Source organism: Camelus dromedarius, chromosome X (genome assembly GCF_036321535.1).
Source record: "Camelus dromedarius isolate mCamDro1 chromosome X, mCamDro1.pat, whole genome shotgun sequence".
Taxonomy (NCBI): Eukaryota; Metazoa; Chordata; class Mammalia; order Artiodactyla; family Camelidae; genus Camelus; species Camelus dromedarius.
The window spans coordinates 89,368,828-89,387,989 of NC_087472.1; the positions used below are offsets into that span (position 1 = coordinate 89,368,828).

Genomic DNA, 19,162 nt, shown 5'->3' on the forward strand with positions numbered 1-19,162 from the left:
ATTTTATCATGAAATGGTTTAATAAAATGTGATAAATGAATATACAAAGTTAGAATGTGATTAATTTAATTTATAGATCTTTCCTTAGAAGGTTGTATTTCTTACTGAGATAGAAAATCTTGAGAATCTTCCAATGTTTTAGCAGGGAAAGACCTCAAAATGGGGTTAAATTGGACAAAGAGCCCCTTCAAGAGCAAATTTCACGAAGGTGCTATTTGAGCCAGGACCCTAACAGGGAATGGCATATAACTGAGGTCTCTGTGTTAAAGGACAGAATCTCAAGTAAAACATTTTTCAGTATAAACCAAAACCTAGAGTTGAAATAACCTTTACCTGAGTTAGCCCTAGGCCAAAAGACACAGAATACAAATGCTCTAAAGTAAATGTATTATCATTTTATATTTCTCCATTGTTTTGTAATAAAGGTACAAAAGAAATGGAAAATATTCGAAGGTACATGTTTGTCTCTGATTTTTACCGTAAAGAATAAACAGTTAAATCAGGGAATGCTCTAGAGCAGGATTTTTTCCTAAAAATGGACTTGGATGCTCTATGTCAGATGAATATAAATGAACCTGGGGTGGGATATAAATAAATCAGCAATATTAAGTAAAATAGTAAATAGAACTATTTCAAATTTCCTTTTAAAAATCACGAATTCTCAAATTAGAATGAAGTATAAGAAGCATTGATTGGAGATTTTGAGTAATCATACCTAAAACAGAATAATGTTAGTAAATTTGCATTCAGTGAATTATTTATTGAGTGTCTACTATATGTCAGGTTGTATTCTAGATTATACAAACACTGCAGTCAGTGATCAGAACAAACACAATCCTTTATGTCATGGAGTTCAGAATCTCATATCAGAGGGCATTATATATATATATATATATATGAATGTTTAGATAACATGTGATAGATACATGAATAAAGAAGAGATTAACAGAATAGGATATGTGGGAAGACCTTTGGTTAGCTTGTCATATTGGTAAAGACTGGAAGGAAGTAAAGGAGTGAGCCTTGGGATTATCTATAAGAAAATGGTCCAGGCAGTGGGATAAAAAACCTTGAGGTTTTAGAAGCATTTAGAAACAGGACTCAGTAGGTGAGAAAGACTGAGTGTGGGAAAAAGTGTAATAGAGAAACAATAGTTTATAATTTCATCTAAATGAAGCAAATCCAAATCTGAGCTCCCAAACTGGCATTCAGAAAATTCTAACTTTGTCATTATTAGGAATAATCTTCACTTTCTCACGGGCATGTCCAGAGATCAGTAGACTCATGTGGTGCCTTTTATAGGCAGAAAAAGGCTGTTCGTTTTTAGCCAATTGAATTATACAGTGATATAGTCACCATCCAAGCCCAAGTCATCTCATGAAGCCACGTGTATCATTAACAGTCCTGGAATTAATCGGAAAGCCTATGCAAAGACAAAGTTGAATAGACTGTAATAAAAGGAATATATACAGAAATGTGGCCAGGATTAAAGGAACCAACAATGGTGAAGCATTCAGGGACTAGCATGAGTTTAGCCTTTACTACTTCTAAACCTAAAAAGACAAAAAAGCTGTTTACCTTAAACCAGTGAAAGCTCTAACTTTAGGAGTAGGTCCACTGGACAGCACCTGCAACCATATGTTCCTAAAGAATACAGTTACTCTCATATCATGGCCTGTTGGGGGAGTTGGGAGAAGATTGATACTTTAGCCTCTTCATCTAATTCTCTTTATGTTTAATGTTCTGCCAATGGTATGCATTGGTTGAACCCAACCAGAAGCCAGAGGGTAAGAAATCCCAGATGGTGGAGTCATCTCATACTAGATGAGTCATCTCAAACAAAGGAAGAGTGAAGAATGTGGGAGGGGGAAAAAAACAGAGAAAACCCAGCATTTTAGCTCTTTCTCTATTTTTATTTTTATTTTTTTCTGGTCGAAAGAGGACTTGAGAATCTCTACATTGAGAGCCCTAATGTCAGCTATGGCCCAACCTTACTAGATGCATGTGGATGCCATTCACTTTTGAGGCCATACCATCTCCCCCATTTGCTGACAGGGAGTGGAGGTGGTTTCTGGCTGATTTTGGAACCAACTGACGTCACGGTCCTTCCTATGCTTCTGGGGAACACCAGAGTCAGAAAAGGAAGACAGGCTAAGAGGTATCTTTAACTTCTGCCCTGCTATAGGACTTAACTAAAGGCATAGGAAAAGATAAATATATAAAAAATATACCTGGCATATGTACAAATAAAAAAAGGATAATATACTACAATGCAGTAAAAATACCATTAAACACATAAAAAGAACTTTTGAAGTGCATAATCTTTGATAATAATAATATAGCACGAGAAATAAACAATTGAAAAATCAATTTAATTTAAAATGTATGTAAGAAACCAAGAGTACAAATCTACATTTGTGTAAGATAAAGCAGTCCATGAGAAAACCCATGACAAATGGCCTTGGTTTTACCCAGAGGTTCAATTTTGTCTTTGCTTTCATCTTCATTAAAAAAAAAAAAAAAAAAAGATAAATTAATTCAACCTTTGAACTAGAAATGTTACAAAAAGAAAAAAAATGTTCTAAGGAAAATAGGAAATAAAAGATAAATGAAGAAATAAGTTAGTTAGAAAGAAGACACACTAGACAAATTTAAGAGCTTAGTTCTTTGTAATAAAATAAAAAAATAGACTAATCTCATAAATTTAATTGGAAAAAATAGGGAAATAAAACAAATATATGCAGTTTAAACATAGAAAATATTTAAAATAGATAACAAGAGATATGGAAACTAAAAGTGGAACCTACACAGAACTCTGTATTGATAATAAAAATCAAATAAATTCAATTATATTCTATTTAAAATCATAAATTACAAACATGAACACAGTTGAATATAGAGTACTTTAATCAATAACCAAAAGAACTTGAGCAATCATGAAACAAAACCAGCAAACCTTTCACAAAGGCTTCTGAGTCCAAGGAACTAGTGGTAAGTTTATTCAAAGTTGTAAGAAATTGGTAATTGCTAATAGAAAATTATGAGGTGGCTCCCAATTCTGCACATTATTCACAAACCTAATTTTAAAAATGACCTGAAAAAAAAATTAGCCCTCCCTTTTTGTTAAAGCGTGTTAGAAGCTTCCTTTTGAAAGGACACTTTGGAGTTGTTTTACGATCTTCTTAGGTCATTCATTTTGTCTTCTCCTCCTCCTCCCTAGGGTCTCCCCCTCTGCCATAAATGACTAGTTTTAGCATATTCCCTAGTTCTAAACTAGCAACTCAGTTTGACCCTGTGCCTCAGTTTCTTTTCTTTTCTATGTCCTGACTTCTAACTTTCTATCCTCTGTCTAATGTCACTTACAACTTAGCTTTGTAGAGCTCTGATACCACGTTTATGTTCTGATTTGGATTCTCTGTGGTAGCATTTTTAGCATGAAGTTATCCTTGCTATCAATAATTTATTTTTGACAACCACTTATTGAGAAGAAAGTACTTCTAAGTGCAGTGAAATTTTTATCACAATATTTGCTGAGAGCAAAGCTCATTTGTAATAAAGTTGGCTGTGGTTTAAAAAAGCAAACAAAAGAAAGTACAAAATTTTGTGAAATAGGGGATGATGCTGCCAAATGGTTATGCTTGTCTAAACACCAGCTCAAAATAAAAACGTATTCACAGCTTCCGTTTATTTGTAACTTGTTGAAGATAGAACAAATCTCAGATAACATGGAAACATCTCTCACACTGCCATTCTATCATTCCTTTGCCCTTCTCCACTCTTGTTTATGGGTAGTCTCCTTCACCAGACATTCTGAATTCAGTTCTATAGGTCTTTAACCCCATCTTCTCTCAAATGAAAAGAAATATTTAGTGGGTCATTTAAGCTTCTTTACTGATAGATTTTTTTCCCCCTTAGATGTAACTTATCTCCAGTCAGTGAATTTCCTCTAATACAAATTTGAATTTTAATCATTTTATGTGAAGTTGAATAATGATTAGTTTTTTTCACTGGTAAAGGAATTTAGCCATTAAAAATCAGGTAGAGAGATTTGATTGTGATGTTTTAAACTGTCCTTCAGATGGGTTATGATACCTGTCTTCCATTCATTTGCTGATCTATTTGTTTCCTCTTCTTCCACGCCAAGGTTTCCATATGTATACTTTATGAATCCCAGTGCTTTTTTGAAGTCATAGAATGCACTCCACCATTATTTTAAAGAATCTGACAAAAAATACAGTGTTGAATTATACCCTGGGCATATACCGGCACTTTACTGATTTAATATGATTTAATATTAGCTGACATAGTTGTAGATCTCATAATTATGTTCAGTACACTACTCTCATCGTCTATGACAAAGTGGCAAAATTTCCCCAAGTAACGTCAAATGTACAATGTGTGATAGCACAAAAAAAGATCATTGTTGTACATTATTACACCACAAATCCAAAGTGAGTACTTAAAAAGCCTAGGGTAAAAATTTAAATGTCAGTTATGTTCAAATATTCAATTAATCACATCATTGTAAACTATCACTGAATTAGATTGAATGGTTGTCAAATGTCACTGATCTGAAAAATGATACAGTATTCACTCTTCCTGGCATATGATCTTAGATAAAGAGGATTCTAAAGTGTTCTTTAAAACTAGTATTTTATGTGTCCTTTAAGTATTCAGAAACTTAAATAGCCATATAATATATATTTTGGGGTATGTCAGAACATAATATCTTTGACCGAATATAGACTGCTTCCATTTATTAGTCATAAAATCCAGTGCTCAGATATAAATTACAAATTTTTAATTTACAGTAAAATATTATTTCTTATATTAAATTCTGAGTCCTCACAGTAGGCCTGTAATGTCTGCATCTTATATATGTTCATTCTAAGGATCCTCAAGACGTATATCCATTTAACTCTGTCATTCACTAACTACAGGATCTTTGTCAAATGATTCCAAGGTTCCACGTTGTCGTCTGTGATATGTACTAATAGAAATAGTTGTACATATTTCAAAATATTCTTCTGTGGAACATAAAAATATACACAAGCATATTATATAATCTTTAAATTTACATTCTAATGTAATGTGAAATTATTCCTCTTAAAATAAAGCTAGTTATCTTTGAAAATAAATTCATGAGGTGAGTTATCTCCCCACCCTGTTCATTTCTTGCATCAAGGGAAAAATAGTATGTTTTTCCTTGCCTATTCAACTTAAAATTGAAGTAACCATTTACTATGATTTGTACACATGGTGATCTTTCGGGATAATATAATATAGCTACAAATTATAATTGATTTTTTCTCATTATAATAAATGCTCTTATCTTAAAATTTTTTGTTGTTGCTATTGCTAAGTTTTTTTTTTTTCCTTGAAATCAGTATACATGCCTCAAGACTGGAAAGCTGTAGATATATAGGGTTCTTGTCATTAAAGTGGCACTCTGTATTGCCAGGTATAAGATACATAATATTTGTGAAAATTCAAGTTAAATAATATTATATTGAAAGTGTATACATCTTTTACCTTACTCTATGTTGTGAAATTATTTTTGAAGACAGTTTTATAGATGATGCCCTCTAGTATATAATACTCCCATCTAGAAAATTGTGTTTAGTTTAAAGAGCTACTTTGCCAAAAATGTTTAGTTCTGCATCTTATGTTCAATAAGAGTACCTGCACAGAAATTTCTGTTTTGCTATACTTGTTTTAATTTTCCTTCACCACTTTAATGTTTATGTTTAATTAACATTATGAGATTTTTAAAATTAACTGCTTCAAATCTTTGTCGTCATAGAGGCAGTGTATAAACAAACAAAACCACAGCTCAGTTAAGAATTATCTTCTGATGTATGATTATCATAAACACATTCAAAATAGAGACGTTTTGACTTATTTCACTAGTCTTTAAGCCATTTGATAAAACAGTCCATTCTTTAGTCTGTCTCTGTCCTCAACACTTAATAGGTGGCATATGGTGGATGGTGAAAAATATTCAATGAATGACTAAATATGTAAAGCTTAGTCATTGAAGGTAGGGATAGTATCTTTATAATGAGTTTCCAGAACTAAATATTAGGATGTATTATAGGTCAAAATATGCTTTTGGAATGTATTTTCCAATGCAAATTTCTATTGCATAAAATAAAAAGTAATCTTTGGAATACAGAGATATGGGAGGGAAGAAAGGAAACCTGCTCATGGAGAGCCAAGACCACAGTGGCCAATGCAGCCCACTCTTTATGTTGTCTATATTGAACCATTCATCAGTTAATAAGAGATTCAATACATGTATCTTTCACTGGAAGAAAAAGGTATAGTTTATGCCCATAAGTCTTAAAATTTTATATAAATCTTGAACACAGTATAAAAGCACATGCTGCAGGGCAGTGAAACTTCTTTGCTTTTCCTGCATTTTTGATCTTTTGAATGCATTATTTTTGGAAGGATTATATAAATACTTGAGGAATTTCTCTTCAATGTGGAGAAGTTTATTTAGCTTCACTACATGATGGCAGATGTTTTATAAAAGGCTCTTAACACATTTAAAAAGCAAATCCTATTTGTCTAGAATGTTGGGAGAAAGTTCTCAGTTATAAACAGTTAATGAGAAAGAAATGTATTGATCTGAAAGGACCAAATTTATAGAATGTAGGAATATCTTCATGAGGTCTGAGTATCAAGAGGGATGTTTATATGATAAATTCCAATGCATGGTTTTCCCCTGAATGTTAGTTACTGTTTAAGATTCTGGTTAAGGAAATCCACCCAGACTTTTAAAGGTGATATTTCATGGTTCCTTTCATAATCTTACTCTATGTGAAATTATTTTATAAGATTGAATTTGCAGCATTTTTCAGTTAAACTCACATACCAAGACTGATAAGTACAAAGACGGCTTACCCTTATCCCTTACCCCATGCCTAATTAAAATAAATGCTCAGACTGTATTCTGCATATTAAGGAACAAAAATGACCCCTCCTTAGGGTAAATCTTGAAATCTGAAGTGATCTGGAAGAACCACATTCTTTGAAACTTGTGAGGAACCTCCTACCCCTAACCTAGTATCAATTGGCTAAATGGTACAAGATGTGTTTTCATTAGTACCTGTAGCTATGAAATATCCTTCTCATTGGTTGTTTAAGAGACAAGAAGTGGGGAGAGTATAGCTCAAATGGTAGAGCTCATGCTCAGCATGCATTAGGTCCTGGGTTCAACTCCCAGTACCTCCTCTAAAAACAAAATAAATAAACCTAGTTACCACCACCCCCCAAAAGAGGCAAGAAGTGGCAGATATAATTTATTGGAAAGGCAATAGTTCCCTTATTGAATGAGATATAACTTTCTACAACATCTGTGTTAGAAATGCAAATGCTTAAATTATTTACAAACTAAAATTGGAAAAGTTTATCCATCTCCCTTCCACCATCAAAACTTTAAAAAGCATGAAAAAATGTAAGAGATTTACTCCTTAGAACTTTGTCAGAGATATCACAGGAATATTATTCCTTGGCTTTTATTTATATTTTTTTCTTCTCTTTTGCCTTCTGTTCTACCCTAAGAAGTTCCATTTTCATTATTTGACTTGGTTATTGCAATTATTTTTTATGTCAAATGTTCCTCATTATGTATATATTCACTATAACCACCATGGGATATCTAAATTTAGCTTGTGGAAAATATTATTGACAATGCTGGATTGCATCCACACCTTGAAGGAACTGGGGATAAAACAAAACCTGGGATGAAACAAACATTCTCTCAAATAAGCAATGGAAGAAAATTGCTCGTCATGCCCAGTGATTAGCAAACTAATTTAGGAAATAGAACACCAGGAAGTAACAGTGCTGTCTGAAATACTTGTATATGCATCATAGAATTATTAAATATAAATTTTTGTACAAAACCAGATATTTAAGTCTAAATACTAGTGTGGGAACGGAATAGGAATTCCCTTCAATTCGTGTTCTCACTACTATAAAATGGATAACAATAGACTGCTGTATTCCAAAAACTAATTCCTTAGGTTTCCTAGGTGCATTTTTTTTTTCTTTTAATAGCGTGCTCATCTTGACTCAAGGGATGTTTTCCTAAGAGTTCACATTTAAATATTCTACTGGAGCCACAATAAGATTCCATTATATCAAGGCAAATGGTGAGAATTTTTTATCTTCCAGAATTATGTTTAATACAACATCTTCCACAAATAACATTGCAAAATTCTGAGCCAGAACCTACTGTTACTTTTTGAGTAATGTCTTAGTCCTGTTTTCAGAAACTCCTAAAGCCAATCTTCATGTGGAGGTGAACTTGTTTCTGTAAAAATTCAATGCATGCTATTTAATTTTCACACACAATATCAATTTTCACACCTATTCATTGGGTGTCAGATGCTTTCATTCTGGAAGACAGGAAAACATAACTTTGGGTATCCTTAGTGACCTCAGTATTGAATTTCCTGCCACCTAGTGCTTGTCACAACACTGATACACACACAGTGAATCTATTTATTAACATATATGTCATGTAAATGTTTTTTGTTTTGCTTACTAGACATACATATAATTATTCATTTAACACAGATGTTAACATATTTTAATTTTTATTTTTCCTTTTCATAGTTATTTAGAAACTAGATTGATAATCCTTGAAAGATATAATTCCAGAGTGTGTATTTGGGAAAATATGTAAAAGAAAACAGAGAAGCAATTGTGAAACATGGTGATGATTATTTGAAAATAGCTAGTTAATTATTTTAAAAAACAATATTACTCATAGCTGCATGGTAAGAAATGGGGCATTATTAACAATACAAAACATATGATAATTCAGAGTTAAAATTGGCTAGACTGTCAATATGAGGCATTCAGTAGTGATATAAAGACCATGAACAATACTTTTCAAGCACGACGAAGTATCCCTCTTCTAGAGTCTTAGTGATTATTAATTAGTATTATTTTTTATAGTATTATTTTTTATATTTTTTGGTAGTTTGAAGAAGAGATGTATGGAGACAAACTGTAACCAAAACAAATAATATTCCTTGTCTACATGGTGGTATGCAATATTTATTAATTTGGAGACAGATTAAGGCACTTTGTGGAGAATTCTCTAGATTTAATTAATGAATTATCTCTCATGTCCAAACTTGTTTTAACATCTGACCTTGTCGAAGCTTTGTGTATCTTTGATAGTCTGTTTCCCTCTTGGTAAAACGTGCATAAACTAGTAACTGTCTCATGCTTTTACTGTGATGATGATGTCGGTAGAGTAAAAGCTCTATTCAGAAAGAACTTTATGGCCTTAATTTTTTTTAAAGGTAGAAATAAAAGAATAAGTATACACCTTAAAAGATTATAAAGACAAAAACAACAGTGAAAAGTGAATTCCATATAGGAAACTGAAAAAAAATAGGTTGAATACATTCAAAAGCTAGCTCTTTGAATAGCTCAACAAAGTAGATAAACCTCTTCTAATCGAGAGAAAATAAGAGAATGGCAAATAAACAAGATAAGTAATGAGAAAGGATGTGTAACCACAGATGCAGAGGAAACTTAAGAGAATACTACAAGCAATTCTGTAATATTAATTTTGAAAAATCCAGGACATGGATGATTTCTTAGTACACTGCAAATTACTAAAATTGACATAAGACTAGCAGAAAATTAAACTAGACTAATTACTTCAGAAAACATTGATACTTTACTAGAGGTCTACCATTGAAAAATAGGCCAGGATTCTTCACATATGAATTTGACAGAGTCCTTAAGGAATAAATAATTTCTATATTTTAAGGTATTTCATCCAGAGCATATAAAAAGGATAAAACTCTGCAATTTCTTTTGTGATGTCAGAATAACCTTAGTACTAGCAATCTATAAACATAAAATTAAATAATAAGTGTAGAAGACAATTTTACTTTTGAATATAAATGATGAAAATCTATTGTGTTGAACTCTCTGAAATTGATTATAACCATATCTTGCATGTGGTAAATACTCAGTAAATGTTAGCTGTTAGTTACAAAGAACTCTTAAAATTAAGAAAGAGAAGAAAACTACCCTATAGAAAAATGACAAAGCATATTAACAGACAATTCACAGATGACACTGTAATCATCATCCATAGAAAAATATATTTTAAATGCACTTGGAATCACGGAAATAAATGAACAGTGCAATATCTTTATACTCATCAGACAGGCAAAATTTAAAAACAGAAACATCCATTTCTGGTAAGGGAAGAGCCTGCTCTTATATAATGTTGGTTAAAACATTAAATGCTAAAACCTTTTACAAAGAAGCACCTACTAAAATTAAAAATATATTTACCTTTTGATCTAATAGATACATTTCTGGGAATAGCTATTTTAACAATAGAAGCATCAGTCTCTGAGGATGTAAATACAAGATGTCCATTCCAGGATTGTATAAAGTGGCAAATCTAAACAAAACCATTATCACAACCTTGGAAATGAACGTCTACGAACAGGGGACTGGCTGAATACTCTGATACAGCCAAACTATGAAACATTATACAGCCATTAAAATGAATGACTAAAAGGGATTATTGTTTGGTAAAAGTAGTAGTCAATTGAATTTCAATAATATGCCATTTTCTGTAAACTATAAAACCTCATAAATTTGTGTCTACATGATATCACACATGTATACTCACACATACAATGATCATATGATAGGGAGAAAAATATGAAAGGAGTTTTTTAGGTTAGATTAGGAAAGAAGTCAGGAAGAAAGTGGGGCAAGCAAAATGAAAAAACTTATCTAAAGAAAAATAGAGAGGCATGTATAAGATCTCACACATTTGTGTAAAATAATATATATGTGTGGTCTTATGTATAAAGAAGTAAAATATTTCTAAAAAGAACAAAATGAGATTATATACACACATACATGCATACATACACACACACATAGAAAACAGTACAAAGATTAGCATATAATTTATCACTCAGAAGTGGGGATAGTTATATTTCTTACAACCCAACTACAAGATGACAAAATACCCACCTATGACAACATGACTTGATCAAGTATGGACCTTTAGAAAGGAATGATGATTGGTACTAGTTGCAGTATGATAAGAGTTACCCTCTAAGGCACACACTATAGAGAATATATGAGTGAAACACCACTTAAATCCATGTTTTTTGCTCATTATTCCCTGTTGTAAGGACCACCAACAAAACTGGCCTATTGGATAGAATGGCATAGTGAGTAACACTGACAATAAAAACGTATACTAACAAGATATAATTGCAGATCAACAGAGAGTTACATAAATTGGATTGCATGATTGTAACTGTCTGCAGAATATCTTCATAAAAATTAAGACTTAATACTATGCTCTTACTGTTCATCAAAGATTGACAAATGGCTAAATGTTTATCACTGCATCACTTGTAAAGTTGTGATTAAGGATGCAGTATGTTATTATAAAATGCACATTTCTTAGAGTTGATAATTGTGAAAAGGTTTGTTGTCCTTGACAAAATTTAAGCTTCCTTGTATCAGTTTAAGAGACATTTATAATTAATCTTCACTACTTTCTGCTCAGTGCCCTTAAGAATTAGCCAAGATCTGTTCAACTTCTCTAGTATTATTGTTTTTCTGCATCATAGTGCCCTATGCTGTCCCTACTAATCAGTTCCTTGCATTCCTTGAGTTTTAAAGACTCTTCATAATCCTGCCCCAGATGGTTTAACAACTTCACCCATGCCACATTGTCCCTGAGTACAACACTTCTAATTCCCGACTAGGTGATAACCTTTACCCTGGTTCTTCTATCTTTACATGGGCTCTTCTTTTTAGTATGCCTCCCCACTCCCCCATCCCTTTCTGTGTTCCAGTCTTTATATTCCTTCTTTATAGATTTAGTCAACACTGAACATCTCCTCTTTCTTTTGCTCATGCTGTCACAATCATTTCTTTTTCTCTGCTTGGCCCCCATGAGACATAGTTGCCTACCTAATTTCTTCCAGTGGTTATAAATAAGTTTTATTGGACTATATCCATGCACCTTCCTTTAGGTATTGTCTACGGTTTCTGTGTGTGTGTTCCAATGGCTTCTCTTTATTATTTACTTTTATTGTGGTAAAATAGACATAACATACAAATTACCATTTTTAAGTGTACAATTTAGTGGCATTGTGTACATTCCCATTGGTATGCAACCATCACCATTATCCATCTCCAGAACGTTTTCATCATCCCAAAGTGAAACTCTTACCCATTAAAAAAACTCCCTAATCCCCTCTCCCTTAGCCCCTGGTCACCTCTATTCTATGTTCTTGACTCTTCTAGGTATCTCATATAAGTGGAATCATATAATAGTTTTTCATTCTGTGGCTGGCTAATTCTACTCACTTAAGGTTTTCAAGGTTCATCCATGTTCTAGCATGTATCAGAATTTCCTTCCTTTTTAAGGCTGAAAAATATTCTGTCTTGTTAATCCATTCATCTGTCAATGGACATTTGAATAGTTTCCACCTTTTGGCTGTTGTGAATAATGCTGCTCTAAACATTGGTGTTTAAATATCTGTTCGAGTCCTTGCTTTCAGTTATTTTGGATATATACCTAGAATTAGATTTTCTGGATCTTACCTAATTTTAATTAGTTTTTATTATGTGACCTGCTATATGCTTCTAAGCTTTTTGCCATTAGGGGTTCTAGCTTAGTCTACTTTATCAGGCTTGAGCACAGTACCTGACATAATAGAGATTGGATTGTAAAAGGAATTTTATGGGGATAAGGAAATGGAGGGACCAACTCCCTGCTCACACAGAGAACAAGAGTGAATAGGGATTGCTGGTATCTATCTAAGTGCCCGCTGCTTGCTCTAAATCTCCCCAGGATTGTCCCTACGGCAAGTGTAAACTTAACTACCAGCAGTGATTCCCTGAGTATATCTATTTCTTAAAAATCACATAGTCTCCATTTAAATAATTGAATCTTCAGAAAGGCATGATCTGACTATCACTCTTACTCTAAGTTCCAGAAAACAGGAATATTTTTCCCTTTTGTATCCTAAGTACATCAGTGCCTGACATATAGCCAAAATGTCTTTGTTGAATGAATGAATCAGTAAATCAGTTCATAAATGTATAACGCCTTTTCACATGGAGGAGTTCCTACTTCTGCTGCCACATGAGGAATCCTCCAATGAAATGTAGATGAAGGTGCTTTCTTGCTCATGAGTTACTAATCTCCCCTGGGATCTAAATTCTAGAAACTTACTGTATTCTACTTTGTATAATTAAAATGAAAGTGTCATGGCAAATTACTGTTTGCATGTATAGGACAAATCTATGTGAATGACCAGTAATTTGAAATATTGATATTAAATTAACCTCAGCACTGAAGTAGGAACAATTTCCATGGGGTTCTACTAAAATTCAGTTGTCCAATGAAAAGCATCTGCATTGTAGAAATAAGAAGACATGTAATACCTTACAAGGACAGTATCACCTTGATTTTCCTATACCCAGGAAAGTCGAGGTCTTTCATGTTAACCAGCTTTCAGGACTTCTGCCCATCTACTCCTTAATAGATCCTTACTTAAATGTCCATTTACATGCTGTCCATTTACTTGAGGCTGATTTCTCTGTAAAGTCCATATAGTCCTATCCTCACATCTAATCGATTGATAGCTCAGCAATACCCTCTACTATAAATTATGTGCAGAATTAAACTATGGACTTGTATCTAGATTGTTTATCTTTATTTCAGTTAGTCTACATTTTTTTTTCTGTCTCATTTATTTGTTTTAAGGCATTCCACCAATAATGTGTATATAGTTGGGAGACAAAAATAAATTTAAGTATTAAATTATCCACTGAACCCACAAATAAGTTTATGTGTGGAGTAATTGAGAGTGATTTGACAATTAAACTGAAGAGTAGCCTTTTTATTTTTTTCACCTGGATTCCCCAGATAGTTTCATATTTTTAAAAGTTATAATTAATAAAATGTAGAAAATTAAGATGAATGATGGAGTATATATTTTAGCATTGAAAAAGAAAATGGTGAACCCATTTTACTGGAGGAAGAAACAAGAGGGAAACACAGGTCCAAGTGAGACTTAGTCCAGGAAGGGTTTAGAACCTGAAAGAATGAAAGGTTTAACCAGAATGAATCTCGGATGTTTAGTGAAGCTATCTAGAGGGGGATGAATGGGAAACTCTCAGGTCAGTGCCCTCAGGACAAGACAAAATGGCAAAATACTGGAGGCAGCTAAAAGAAAATTCAACCAAAGGGAGCAGTGAGCCTAGGATAGTAAATGGGGAGAGAAACCTGAATTAATTCTCAGCCCTCAACTCTCGCTCTGACAGTTTCACCCTCATTGTATAGACCTTAATCAGAAGTTGCCTATTTGCTTCATTTTGATGTTTTCTCTTTTTAAAGTATCCCTGGATGTTCTTTTTTTTTTAGTTAACTTTTCTATTTTGAGATCATTGTAAATTCACAGGTAGTTGTAAACAATAATACAGAGAGATCCTGTGTACCCTTAACCCAGCTATGCCCCAATGGTAACATACATTAAAATTACCGTATGGTATTACTGTGGACATCGACATTGATACAATCCACCAATAGTATTTATATTTCTCCAGTTTTACTTGTACTCATGTGTGTGCATTTGTGTATGCATGTGTTTTTAGTTCCATACATTATCACATGGGTACATTTATGTATCTACCATCAGGGTCCGGATGCAGAACAGATCCATCACCACAAGCGTCCCTTGTCCTGCCCTTTTATGACCACAGCCACCTACCCTACCTAACCCATCCCAATTCCTAACCTCTGGCAACTGCTACTATGTTCTCCATTTCTGTAATTTTATCTTTTCAAAACTGTTATATAAATAGAATCATACTGTATGTAACCCTTGGAGATTGGCTTAGTTTTTTTCACTTGGCATAATTCCCGTGAGATTCACTCAAGTTGCTGTGTGTATCAATAGCTGGTTCCTTTTCATTGCAGAGTAGTAGTCCATGGTATGGATGTGCTAATATGTTTAATCATTCACCCTTGAATGGCATTTGTGTTGTTCCCAGTTCTTGGCTGTTACAAATAAAGTTGGTATGAACACTTTTACTTAGAGTTTTATATAAACATGACTTTTCATTGTTTTCAAATAAATGCCTAAGAGCCCAATTGCTCGGTGGTATGGTAAACACATGTTCACTTTTGTAAGAAACTGCCAAAATGTTTGGGCTGTGCATTTTAAAATTCCACCAGCAAAGCATGAGATGAGTGACCCAATTGCCCTCCATGTCCTCATCAGCATTTGATATTGTCACTATTTTTTATTTTTGCCATTATGGTAAGTGTGTAGTGCTAGCTCTTCATGGTTATAATTTGAATTTCCCTAATGACCAGTAATGTTGAACATCTTTTCATGTGCTCATTTGTCTCATGTTATGTGTTACCTGACTCCACCTAAAAATGTTAGGAGCATGAATGACAGGAGACAAGATCTATCTTGAAAAAATAAAACTGCCAGATTTTAGTTCCCAAACCCACTCCGAGGTAGAGAAAAGAGAGCTGGCCATTAGCTCCATTGCTTGGTAGTGTTTTAATATGTATTTCTAAAGCAAGGACATTTTAGTCAAATGCAGTCACCCCTAATTATGACAGCAGTCCTCTGAGCATAAAAGGAATGATAAAATCCCCCCCCTTTTTTTCACATTCCAATTATGTATTAGGAAGCACTTCTTAATTGTAGGTATCCTTTATGAGTTGTCATTGTTACATATTTTATTTGGAGATACTCTGATCAGACTCTTTAATCTGCAGTAATTTATTTATATACTAAAAGTACATTGATTTCCTATCTCTTTGTAAACGTGTTTGGGGACACTTGTTTGTTACAGAAAGTGTAGTTACAAATGCAATTTGTCTCATTTTTAGATTATTTGGAAAAAGCTGGAATGCTGCTTAGGCTCTGAAAACAGCTAAATGCAATTACCTTTGCATTTTGTTTTCCTTCCAAATAGACCTTTTGTCTCCTTCCTTCACACGTTTCCCACTTTATCTTTAACAGGTTGATTTAGTGAATATTGGAAGCACTGACATAGTAGATGGAAATCATAAACTGACTCTTGGTTTGATTTGGAATATAATCCTCCACTGGCAGGTAAGCATTCTGATGAATTTTTTAGGGGATGAGCGGGGGAGGTAACATGTTGTGGATCCTTTCTTTCATTTTTACCCTTGACCTGCAAAACAAACATGTGTATCTCTAACAATACAAAGCCCATCTCCATAGTGCTGCCATTGAAATCAGGAAACAGTGTGTCATCTGCAGTGGGAAGTATCAGCAGATTATAAAACAGGTTCTAGCACATTTACAGGAATATTTTTCGAAATTTTATTTCACTGGGTACGGATGAGAAGCAAAAAAAGACAAATCTTATCAATAGGTTAATAAAAATATTTTTTTACAAATACATGTCTTCTGTAACTCACCTAAAAGTAAGTACATAGTTTTGTAAAAAGATAGGTGTTTTTCCTGTTAATCACTTTCAAATGAATAAGAGTTTGTGAATCTTGTGTATTCTCAGTGTAAACTAATGCCAGTAAAAAATGATTGGGATATGATGATCTGTTTATGTGTTATACACACGAACTCACTTCATAATCTGATTTGGAAATTACATTTTTTTCTGAACCAGCTCAGCATAGAGTCTTCTGAATGCCTGTATTTTATCAGACCTCTGTAAAACAGATCACAGGTCATTTGGTTAATGAAGAATATATATATATTTTTTAGTCAGAGCAACATGGGCTTAAATTTTCACTTCTTTATTTACCATCTTAGTGACATTAGGTATGATGCCATCCCTTTCTGGGCCATAATTCCCTTACTATCAAAAATAAAAAAAAAATGAACATGTATATTTCCTGTCAGAATTAAATAAGAGAATATACATAAAGCCTTCAGGACGGTGCACCATTTTCATTAGAGGTATACCATACCAAGAATGTTGGTTGCTTAGAATTTTCCAGTCATATTTTAAGAATTTGGAGGATAATTGAGATGTCTGCTCTTTTTATTAGCAGAGATTACTTTTTTTTTTTTAATAAAACAGCTTTTTTTTTTGAGGTGTAATTTATATGTAGTAAATTTACCCGTTCTGTGTGTAAAATTCAAAGTATACCAAACTGGTTTATTTCTGTTACCCAGTGCTTCTCAAATTATTTTGAGGAAGAAACAGTACCCCCTCTCCCTCACTGCAATCTGTCAAATATTTTAGGATAATTACAGAGTTGTACAATCATCACAACAATCTAATTTTAGCACATTCCTACCACCCTAAAAATAAATCTCATGTCCATTTACCATCACTCCCTTCTTCCACCCCCAACCCTAGGTAACCATTAATCTATTTTCTGTCTCTTTATGTCTGCCTTTTTGGACATTTCGTACCAGTGCAATCATATAATATATATTCTTTTATATCTGGCTTCTTTCACAGAACATAATCTTTGAGGTCCATCCCTATTGTAGCAGGTATCACTACTTCCTTTAGTAGAATTGACTTGAAGAGTCAGACAGCATGTAGACCGGGGTATACCTATTCAACTCAGTACCCATATTGTTCTCCCAGTTGACTCCCATATCCTTTTATTCTAAACACTCTGAACTGGCTCAGTCCTATTTCACAGCAACACTGGAAGAGAGAGAAAAGCCGTAGCAGCAGACAACAGAGAATAGCTCATAAGATTCCTAATTCTGGGCCTTTTTCATATGGTCATGGTATCAAACAGAACCAGCAAGGCAACACAGCCCACCCCCTTCCCCACCCCAGCAAGGCCAACTGGTTTCCTTCTGTTGCTCAGTACTTCTCACACTATCTTGAGGAAGTAAGTTTTTTCCCCCTTTTCCAGTGTATGTAAATTACAATAAAACTGAAGCATTATAAAAATGAAATAAAAAGACATACAAAACCCAAGCCTCTTTTTTATCATTAAACACAACAGACATATATAGGACTCTGTAAAATTGCTACAGAAGTTTCTAATGGAGTATCAGCTGTATTTATCTGAGAGCCTGGTAACAAATGGTTCATGGAGAAACTCCAGCTTGCAGAAGACACTTTGAGTTGTGCAGATGGTGGTCATGACAAAGCCAGAGGGAGGTCTTAGGCATGCTCAGAGCCCCCAAAGTCTATTTTAATTGTATTTATCATCCAAACTATCTCTTATATGATCTCACCCTTTCTTACTCCTCAAAACCCTTTCCAACTCCCTCTCAACTCACTGCCAGATAGAGGTTCAAAACCACCCTGTCTGATATTTTCTTCATCTGTTTGTGACCCTGTTTATGTTTTATTATTAGCACGTGGAAGGGCTTTCACAACAGGAATACCAGAAGGAATGCTTTTGCAGTCTTTCCTGGTCTGAGACTTCTTTTACAGTCTTCTGTTTTCCATCTCTGTCCTTGAATCACCATATCCTTGTGATTGCAAGGATATAGACTCTCCCCAGCCTCTGCCTCCTTATCTTATCTCTCTTCCATCATACCTCCCTTTTCTCCTAAAACTACTCAACCACTTTTTAAAAGTTTCTCGTGGTCAATACTCCGTGAATCAATCCCAAAGACATTTTCACCAAGAGTGCATATTTGCTTTCCTATTTAATAGTCAAAGAAACTCTTGAATCTCAGCAAAGATTAAAGGACACTGTGACCAACCTAATATCCTTTCCAGATTTATCAGATTAAGAATGACATGGAGAGATGGAAAGATGTGACTCCTGTTTCAGAGTCACATACTCTGGAGGCCTTCTCTTTGAACTTGCAAAAACTCAGGAATGCCAACCCTATTTCCCCTGTCATTGTTTTTCCAGTTTCCACTCAGATGAAATTGTTAGCCTGAAAAATAATGCCTGTTCTGAGGAGTAAGCACCTTGGAGCAAAATTGTGAAGTAGACAATGTGTGTTAGGCATCTTTTTCTTCTTCCTTTTAAAGTGCAGATCATCCTTTTTAGGGGGGTCAGCTAGGTTCTGGGAACCAGCTGGAGATAAAAACATATCCTGCTAACAGTGGTGTGCTCTCAGAGGTCAGGCCCCCACCTTTGCTAGCTAACTCAAAAGAAATACTCCTATCCAGGGCTACTTCACACTGG

The 19,162-nt window shown here is 33.9% G+C and overlaps 1 protein-coding gene across 9 annotated transcripts in view; it reads left to right on the plus strand.

The window, feature by feature from the left end:
- DMD (dystrophin) overlaps positions 1–19,162 on the plus strand; it is a 1,947,932-nt gene that overhangs the window by 447,356 nt on the left and 1,481,414 nt on the right. For all 9 annotated transcript variants that reach the window (XM_064483309.1, XM_031445593.2, XM_064483311.1 and 6 more), the window contains exon 5: positions 16,077–16,169. In XM_064483309.1, the coding sequence (XP_064339379.1) occupies positions 16,077–16,169 (93 nt within the window). The remainder of the gene's footprint in view (positions 1–16,076; positions 16,170–19,162) is intronic.